Here is a 10,243-nt window from a genome sequence, read left to right as displayed (position 1 = left end):
GGAGGGAGGCCCAGACACTTTCTTCCCTTTTGTGTTGGAAAAGAGCTGTCAAGATCCTAAACAGTAGAGAGTACTAGGGTGGAGGGAACAAAACTTGTTCTTTACTGTTTTATGTAGTAAAGGAGTTTAAGTGCAACTCATTTTTAAAAATATGTATCATTTTTCCTTTATCCATAGGAGAAATATCTAGTGAAAGTTGATTAAATTAGATAAAGGAGATGAGGGAGGAGTATAGTATTTTCAAATGTTAATTACTTTTCATAAGTTTTCTTGTGCTTCAGAATACAAATGTATTAATCATATAAATCACATTGTTTGCAGTTTTAAAGTTTTGAAAGCCACAGGTTGGGTAAATGGAAAACACATTGAGAGTATTGAATATGTTGTTCACCATCTAAACAAGGTAAGATGACACTGGAACAGAATTTTCTCAGAAGTGTCAAGCTCCTAGATAGTGCAGGTTAGTAGGGGTCGAGCAAACCAAGTTTAGATCTCTATTTTCTTCCTGATTTAAACTAGTAACTTCTGCATATTATCTATTTCATTTTTATTAAATATTTTTACTTCTACAAGATTCCATTCCTTTAGAATACTGATTTGGTAATGATATTCCAGTTTTATTTATTGCTGTTTTAGGATTTTAAAGTTACAGTTTTGGTAGATGTAAAAGAAATCTGACATGCCTCTTGAGAAATTTGTATGCCCATCAGGAAGCAAGCGTTAGAACTGGACATGGAACAACAGACTGGTTCCAAATAGGAAAAGGAGTAGGTCAAGGCTGTATATTGTCACCCTGCTTCTTTACTTATTAACTTATATGCAGAGTACATCATGAGAAACGCTGGGCTGGAAGAAGCACAAGCTGGAATCAAGATTGCCGGGAAAAATATCAATAACCTCAGATATGCAGATGACACCACCCTAATGGCAGAAAGTGAAGAGGAACTAAAAAGCCTCTTGCTGAAGGTGAAAGAGGAGACTGAATAAGTTGGCTTAAAACTGAATATTCAGAAAACGAAGATCATGGCATCTGGTCCCAACACTTCATGGGAAATAGATGGAGAAACAGTGGAAACAGTGTCAGACTTTATTTTTCTGGGCTCCAAAATCACTGCAGATGGTGACTGCAGCCCTGAATTAAAAGACGCTTACTCTTTGGAAGAAAAGTTATGACCAACCTAGATAGCATATTGAAAAGCAGAGACATTACTTTGCCAACAAACATCCATCTATTCAAGGCTATGGTTTTTCCAGTGGTCATGTATGGATGTGAGAGTTGGACTGTGAAGAAAGATGAGCACTGAAGAACTGATGCTTTTGAACTGTGGTGTTGGAGAAGACTCTTGAGAGTCCCTAGGACTGCAAGGAGATCCAACCAGTCCATTCTGAAGGAGATCAGCCCTGAGATTTCTTTGGAAGGACTGATGCTAAAGCTGAAACTCCAGTAATTTGGCCACCTCATGCAAAGAGTTGACTCATTGGAAAAGACTCTGATGCTGGGAGGGATTGGGGGCAGGAGGAGAAAGGGACGACAGAGGATGAGATGGCTGGATGGCATCACTGACTCGATGGACATGAGTCTGAGTGAACTCCGGGAGTTGGTGATGGACAGGGAGGCCTGGCGTGCTGTGATTCATGGAGTCTCAAAGACTGGGACATGACTGAGTGACTGAACTGAACTGAAATGAACTGAAAAGAAATTCATGAACCATCTGTATTGTCTTTATGATCTGGAAGTAGGTAATATGTTGCTGAAAGAGAGATTTTCATGGTAATGTGAAATGTGACCACAGAAAGTATTGAGAAACCAAAAAGCAATTAAGCAAATATAAAGGAAAAAGCTGTTAATTTGTAGCTTGCCTTATTTCCTCTAACCATTTTTTTTTTGGTAAAAAATATATATATATATATTTTACCTTATTTTGGCTCATTTAAGAGTATTTATTTCTTTTGTCCCAGTGCACTGCATAGTCTCTGCTATCTACTGGATAAAAATAACCTCAGATAGGAAGGGGGTATTTTGGATGTTCATAATAATCATAACTTCCATTAAATTAAAGACCAGTGTTTCTTAATTAGTATGACTGTGCTGTATATGTAGTACATGCATTCCAGCATTCATGCAGGATAGGATTTAACAGACTCCATTTATAGATGGATAACTTGCAATTGTCTCAAGTTCACAAGACTGATAAAGTGACCTTCATCAGACAAGTCCCCTGATGTGCACTAGTCCAGAGTCCTTCCATTTCTTTGCAAGAGCAAGCACTGAGGAAATCTCTTTTCACCATGACATATTTGGTACCATAACTAGGATTGTTGCCACGGTGAACTCCAGTTGTCTTGCCCAGACTGCTGGCTGGAGACCCCTGACTTTTGCTCTATCTCTCCCATGAAAATTTGCTTGCTGTCACTCTCTGCTTTGTTCTTTTTCCATGACCTACAGGGCAAGATCTGGGTCAGCTCACTGTGTCATGGCTCCCCTCAATTAAGAGCTGCAAGGAGGACGCCCAGGCTGTGCATACCCAAAGAACACTTGGGTGGCAGCTCACACTGTCTTAGGCCTGGAAGACACAGAATTTGCAATGGTGAAGGCGCCCACTGAGGCCAAGACTTTTCTCCTCTCAGTATTTGTCATTTTCTCTATGGCTCTACCCATTTTGAGGTGAGAAGTTTCACTGAGAACACTGCATGATGTTCAAATTAAGACTGGACAAATAATCAGGGACTTGATTGGATGAGTTTCTTCTCTGTAAGTCCTCGAGCCCAATTCCCTCGCACACATTCTTAATCCCAGTGTGGTTCTGGGACCAGAACTGCATCAGGGGCTAAAACTGGGGGACTCTGCATCCTTCTCTAGATTTTTGGCATAACTCACCACACCCCGACCTTACACTGTGGGCAATCCCCTCCCTTCTGGGGGTCTCAAGCAGACTTTGCCTATAAAAAGGGCAATGTGTCCTGTAACTGCAAGCTGAGCCTAGGAACAGAGAACTGCAAAAACTATTGGCATGAACAACTCTGTCCAAACATCTACATTAAGAACCTTGACTGACCTCTAGCATGGCTTCTAGCAGCAACCTAAGGCCATGTTCTAGGACAACTCAGCTAACCCTGAGTTCCTGTTTAGAAAATTTCAAGGCTACAAAAGGAATCTGTTCTAGCCAACATCTGACATTAGCCCCTCATCTTCCTTTACTGAGAGTGTCTATTTAAACAAAGACCAAAAACAAAAACAAAACAAAACAAAAAACCCTCACGATTACAAGAAAAGCGTGATGGAAATAAACTAGAAATTGATAACAAAAAGACAGCAGGAAAATTAAAGATTATTTGCAGACTAAGCAGAAAACATCTAAATAACACATGGGCCAAAGAAAAAATCTAATGAGAAATTTAAAAATATTTTTACAAAATGAAAACAAAATGACAACTTATCAGAAGGTGTGTGATACAGCAAAATCAGTAAAGAGGTATACACAGCATTGAGTGCCTATAACAAAAAAGCCTACAATTAATAACTTAAGCTTCTATACTAGTAAACTTGTGAAAGAAAAGAAAAAGCAGAGGAAGAATAAATCAAAGCGGAAACCAATGACACTGAAAAAAGGAAGGCAATGCAGAAAAAAACAAAACCCAAAGAAGTTTCTTTCAAGATACAAAATAAAAAGACGATAAAATTCTCCCCAGGCTAAAGAAGAACAAAGAGAGAAAAGACAAATTAAATTACTAATAGTAGAAATGAAGGAGGGGCCATTACTACTGATTCCATGGACATTAAAAGGATAATGAGTGAATATTATAAACAACTCTGTGCCTACAAAAAGGAAAGGTTCCATTGAGAAACTGCTTGAAGGTATAACTTAGCACCACTTTCACAAAGAAAAATAGATACTCTGAATTGGTCTGTATCTATTATAGAAAATTAATCTATAACTAATAAGCTTCCAATACAGACAGTAACAGACCCAGATGTTTACACAGATTAATTCTAACAAAAATTTAAGGAAGAAATGATAACAATTCTCTACAATCTCTCCCAGAAAATAGAAGCAAAAGGAACACCTCCTAATTCCTTTTCTGTGAGGTGAGTATTACACTCGAATATCAAAATCAGATGAAATTAAGAGAAAAAAATTGAACACAAATGCCTCTCATGAACATAAAAGCAAAATCCCCAACAAAATATAAGAAAAGAAACCTAACAATTCATAGAAGGAATTACATACTGTAGCTAAGTAAGATGCATTTTAGATGTGCAACATTTGAAAATCAGTAATCATAAATCATAATAACAATAGTCTAAGGAAGATAATCACAAGATGAGATCAACAGATGAAGGAAAAAAATCTTCTGATAAAATCCAACACCCATTCATCATAAAAATTCTCAGCAAACTAGATACAGACAGGCATTTCCTCGGCTTCATATACAACATCTGAAAACACAGGTAAAACATCATACTTTATAGTGAGAAGACAAATGCTGTCATACTAAGGTGAGGAACAAGGTGAGGATATCCCTTTTCACCATGCCTATTCAACACTGTACTGAAAGTCCTAGCCAATGCAGTGAGATAAGAGAAGGAAGCAAAAGATACAGATATTTGGAAGGGAAAAATGGAATTATAATCATCAACAACAAGAAAACTCCTGGCATTAATAAGCCAGGACTATATGTTAATAAGGTTAATATATTATCAATATATAACTACTATATAATTAGTATATTAATAAGGTTAATGCATAATAGTCAATTCTTTTCCAATAAAGAGATGGAACTTGCAAATAAAAACCTAACACCATTTACATTAGCACCAAAATATATTAGAAATCATTCTTCAAAAAATATGTATAAGATTTACATGAGTAAAACTCATAAACTGCACTGAAAAAAATTAAAGAAGATCTATATAAATAGACACGCCATGTTCATAGATAGGGAGATGCTGTATTGTTGAGATGTCACTTATTTCCAACTTAACATAGATACTTAATGCAATTCTGTTCAAAATTCCAGCAAGATAGCTTGTAGATAGCAGCCAACAACTTAAATTTTATGTCAAATATGAAATGATCCATAATACCCACTGAAGTCAATATGAAAGGTCAAAGTTAGAGAATTGATATTACTGGATTTCAAAACTTGCTTTAAAGCTACAATACTCAAGACTGTATGCTATTAACAGAATAATAGATCAATGGCACAGAACAGAAAATCTAGAAACAGACACCCCAAACACTCAACCGACCTTTAACAAAGGCACAAAGGCAATTCAAGGGAAAAGGACAGTCTTTTAAACTTACAGTCCTGGGATAACTAGACATCCATATCTAAGAAAAATGAATCCACATAGAAACTTTAAACCTTTCAAAATAATTAACTCAAAGGGAATCATAGACCTAAATGAAAAACTCACAATTTAAAAGAAATTGCAGGGACATCCCTGGCAGTCCAGTGTTTAAGAATCAACACTTCCACTGCTGGGGGAAGAGGTTTGATTGCTGGTCAGGGACTAGGATTCCACATGCCATATGGAATAGGCAAGAAAATCTAGAAGATAACACGGGAGCAAAACTGAAGTTTGGTAATGAGATTTTAGGCACAACACCAAAAGCACAGTCCATGAAAGAAAATAATAAGCTGAACGTTGTTAATATTAAAAACTTCTATCTGCAAAATATACTAATAAGAGAATGAGAAAGAAAGGTCACAAAAGGGTAGTTATACATCTATTTGCAGGGCAAGAATGGAGACACAGACGTAGAGAACGGGTATGTGGACACATCGGGGGAAGCAGACAGTGAGACGAATTGAGAGAGTGGCGTGGACAAATATGCACTACCATGTGGACAACAGGCATGAGGGGGAAGTTGCTGGGTGACACAGGGAATTAGCTCTGTGACGACCTAGAGGGGTGAGGTCGGAGGTGGGAGGGAAGTTCATGAGGGAGGAGATATATGTATACTTATAGCTGCTTCATACAAGAGAACCTGACACACCATTTAATTATCTTCTAATTAAAAATAATTGTTAAAAATATATGAATTTAATAACTAGAAAAAAAATCTGGAGAAGTACATATAGCCACTAGAGTTATATACAACAATGCCAAATGAATAAAACTCAGAAGTGATGAAAAGCAAAAGATCACAGTAACAATTTGATTCTCGAATTACAAATCTTAGAAAACAGGACAGGAGATATTCAAACATGTAAGAGACTTCAAAAATCTGGAATAAAAAAAGATCATGGCAGCAAAATCATCCAGTTGGTCTGGAAGAATCAACAATTACTTACACCAAGTAACAGAAAATACACCATAAACAGAAGCACCATAGAAAAAATTTACCTACAAAGAAACTTTAGAAAAATGTATACAGTCTTCATGTAGGCAAGAAGAATTTCCTGAGAGTCTTAGGAAAAATAAGGCTTGAATAGCATGTTATGTATATTCATGAAGAACAGATATTGTAAGACTGTTAATTTTCTATAACTCTTTTACAGATTTAGTAGCACATTCAGGGTAGCTGAGACCACAGTGAAACAGGGTCTGCTGCTGCTTTTTGTACTGAGAAGTAACCACAGAAATCTTATGGAAAGAATGAAGAAAACTATTAACAAAAGTGAAAATATAAAATTAAATAATCACTGATGGACAGTAAGTCTCAAATGAACTTACCCTATGTGTGCACAAGTAGGGGAGTACTTAAGAGACTGGCACAGATGTGCAGGCTGCAAGGGAAGCAGACAACAGGATCAGCTGCAAAAGGCTTTAAACTTGAGCCCTGGATTCTTCCACTCTGCCCTGGGATCAGGAATCTCCACTGCTTCACTGAAGGAATCTGAGGCAGCATCTCCAAGGCCCCATGCCAGGACCATGGGGCACCAAAGTTTGGCTTGGATGTGGCAGTACGGCCCAGATCATGAAATAACCAGCACAAAGTTTGTTGTGTGTGTGCTTAGTCACTCAGTTGTGTCCGACTCTTTGCGACCCCATGGACTGTAGCCCACCAGGCTCCTCTGTCCAAGGGGAAACTCCAGGAAAGAATACTAGAGTGGGTTGCCATGCCCTCCTCCAGGGGGTCTTCCAAACCCACGGATTGAACCCAGGTCTCCCGCACCACAGGTGGATTCTTTACTGTCTGAGCCACCAGGGAATGCTAGTGGATGAGAACTGGCCCTTTTAAATGATCACCTTAATAGACTATCACCCAGAGACTAAAAGAGAAAAGTTAGTATCACAGTAATTGTACAAAACGACAAACATCATCTCAGAACTTTTGATCAATGACCCTGCAGTCGACTGACAGCCCACAGTGAGAACTGTCAGGCTAAGGAGCCCCTACACATTCTCTTCTGGAATTGTATGAGCATGGTTGGGGACAGGGGTGGATTTATACCAGAAAGGGAAGGATTTCCAGGCCTTGTCAGCAGTCAATATGAATGAAGTTTCTGAGTGAGATGTGAGGGGTTCCACACCACAGAAGACAGTCTCCCATCCTTCCCTCTCAGCTCATCTTACCTGTAGCAGCCATTTCCAGGAAGCCTCGGGTAGAAATGGCAAGATGAGACATATGTGCACTTCATACCAGGAGACTCGGGGGTTCACATCTTCGATATGAGGCCTTGGCCTCAGGTCAGCAGATGGGACGAAGCCCAGCATCTACAGGGGTAAGGCAAGGCATGGAAAACGACAGAGCATCGCTTACTATAGCAAAGAGAGCCCAAGAGAGCCTTTGGTGTTGGTCTCATGGGCTCCAGGAAGGCTGTTAGGCTTGGGCTCCCCAATTCTTCGTTGGAAGTGCTGACACAAGTGAGAGGCATGGAGTGAGCCAGCTGACAGTTCAGGACAGGGACGTCCCAGGACCCCTTAAGAGTCAAGGGAAAGTCTACCTGCCAATCCTGTGAGACGTTCCCCAGAACCCGGCCTGTCCAGGTCCCGCCCCTGCTGTCCTCCTGGAGCCCAGATGCGCATGACAGGAAGTGACGTCCTCTTAAGCATGCTGGGGGAGTGACGCCATCCTTGACAGTGCCGCTATCTGTGAGAACTGCCGTTGACGGTGGCCAGAGGTAGCAGTCCCAAGTGTCATCGGGTGTCAAGATCGGAGGTGACGTGAGTTACGAGTGCAGGGACACGTCTCTGTACCCCCATTTTCTTTTCCCTCTGCAAAGAGGGGGCCGCACAGCCTCCGGCCACCCTACCCCTGCACTCAGACCAGAGGATCCAGCCTAGCTCTTAGGCCCCAAGACCATCCACTAACCCCTAGGGGGTCTCAGGAAAGAATGCCTCGGTCAGGCTCTGCTGGACCCCAGCTCCGCTCAGGAGAGGAAGAGCCACGAGCCCTGCCGAGTGAAGGAGGGACGCTTGAGGGGACTGAGGGCCTCCATACAGCAGAACGGCAGCCATGTGTAACCCCCACTCACTGCAATTTGGCTGCGGATTATCCGTCTGAGGGGCTCCCTCACTGCCACCTCGGACACAGGACACTCGGAGAAGAGGGGACTTTCATCTGAGGGGCTGGCAGCTGGTCAGTAGAGTGAGGGTTTGGGAAGATTAAGAATGAGGGCCATCCTCCCTGACAAACGGGCGATTCAGGAACCTCCCCTCTGCTCAGCGCTTCCCCCCAGCCAAACATCGGGAAGGGGGATGGCGGTCTGAGAGGGGAGCTTGGAGCCTTGTTGTGAAGGGGCAGCCATGAGACAGCAAAAGGGAAGGTCCTGGGACCCTTCAGTGAGGGGCTGAGTACGCCCTCCTCTCCTCTTCTGGGGTGACAGGGCAGGGAAGGTGGCAGCGTCAATTTCAGACAGGAGAGGGAACAGGCTAGGTCTGGGAGAGGGGGAGTTGGATATGGGGGTGTCTTGCACCAGTTTTCATCCTGACTCTGAATGTCAGCTGAGAGGACCTGCCTCTCCTGCCAGCCCCCAATGGTCCCCCTTTTAACGCCCAGGCAGGACTGTCTGCTGTGCCCCAGGGCTCACTCTCCATTGCTATTCAGTGGTCTCAGGGGACAGGCTGACCAGGAGAACAGGAGCCCTGTCGGTCCTAAAGCACTGGCCTCGAGGACCCCTCAGAGGCGGCAACCATTCAAGCCAGGGAGGACTCTCCTCGCTGAAGGTTCTCACAGCATGTCCTTGTCTCTCCTCCAGGTGCCTTCCTGCCTGCTTTCCTGCCCGCACTCCCACCTGTGGTCCCTTGTCTGCTGTCACCATGCCTCGGAGGCACAAGAACAAGTCCCATGCCCGCGGGAAACGCCACCAGGTCTGGGGGGACACTCAGGAGGCCCAGGCCAGTGCTGCTGAAGCCCCAAAGGAGGAGTGCCCCTCCTCCCACTCTTCTGCCCCTCAGGGTTCTCTCCCAAGCTCCCCTGCTGCTGGCGATGGCCAGGAGCTTCAGGGAGCCATGGCTCCTAGCTCTCCTGATGCAGGACCTTCATGTGCAGGATCTGATAAAGGTGCCCAGGGCCCCGAGGAGGGAAGTGCAGGTGCCTCCCAGGCAGCCCCTGCCACTCAGAGCCCTCGAAAAGATCCTCTCGCCAGGAAGGCCAGGATACTCGTGGAGTTCCTGCTGGAGAAGTACACCAAGAAGGAGCCCATCACGCAGAACGCCCTGATGAAAATCGTCAGCAGGAAGTACAGGCAGCACTTCCCTGAGATCCTCAGTACAGTCCGTGAGCGCATGGAGCTGGTCTTTGGCCTGGAGATGAAGGAAGTCGACTCTATAGGGAACATCTACACCCTCATCAGGAAGCTCAACCTCGGGGGAAATGATTGTCCGCGTGATGAGGGGGCGCTGCCCAAGTCCCGTCTCCTCATGGTCCTCCTGAGTGTCATCTTCATGAATGGTAACCGTGCCACCAAGGAGGAGATCTGGGAATTCCTCAGTATGTTGGGGGTCTATGCTGGGAGGAGGCACTGCATCTTTGGGGAGCCCAGAAGGCTCATCACCAAAGATCTGGTGCAGAAGGAGTACCTGAACTACCGCCGGGTGCCCAATAGTGATCCTCCCCGCTACGAGTTCCTGTGGGGCCTGAGAGCTTGTGTTGAGACCAGTAAGATGAAGGTACTGGAGGTTCTAGCCAAGTTCCACGGTAGGGTCCCTAGTTCCTTCCCAGACCTATATGACGAGGCTCTGAGAGATCAGGCGGAGAGAGCAGGGCTGAGAGGTGCGGCTAGGGCTCCAACCAAGGCTGAGGCCAGTGCCCCTTCCAGGGCCAAGTCCTGCAGCTCCTCCCACATCTAG

General features: G+C 43.6%; 1 protein-coding gene across 1 annotated transcript; it reads left to right on the top strand.

Moving 5' to 3' along the window:
* The first annotated feature begins 9,211 nt into the window (after positions 1–9,211).
* LOC129640205 (melanoma-associated antigen B4-like) lies at positions 9,212–10,243 on the top strand. Its single transcript, XM_055565423.1, has one exon. It carries the CDS (start codon positions 9,212–9,214, stop codon positions 10,241–10,243), a length of 1,032 nt encoding a protein of 343 aa, XP_055421398.1.

This window comes from Bubalus kerabau, chromosome X (assembly GCF_029407905.1).
Source record: "Bubalus kerabau isolate K-KA32 ecotype Philippines breed swamp buffalo chromosome X, PCC_UOA_SB_1v2, whole genome shotgun sequence".
NCBI classification, from domain to species: Eukaryota; Metazoa; Chordata; class Mammalia; order Artiodactyla; family Bovidae; genus Bubalus; species Bubalus kerabau.
The sequence above is the reverse complement of the archived record's forward strand: the minus strand, read 5'-3'. Positions and strand labels throughout refer to the sequence as shown.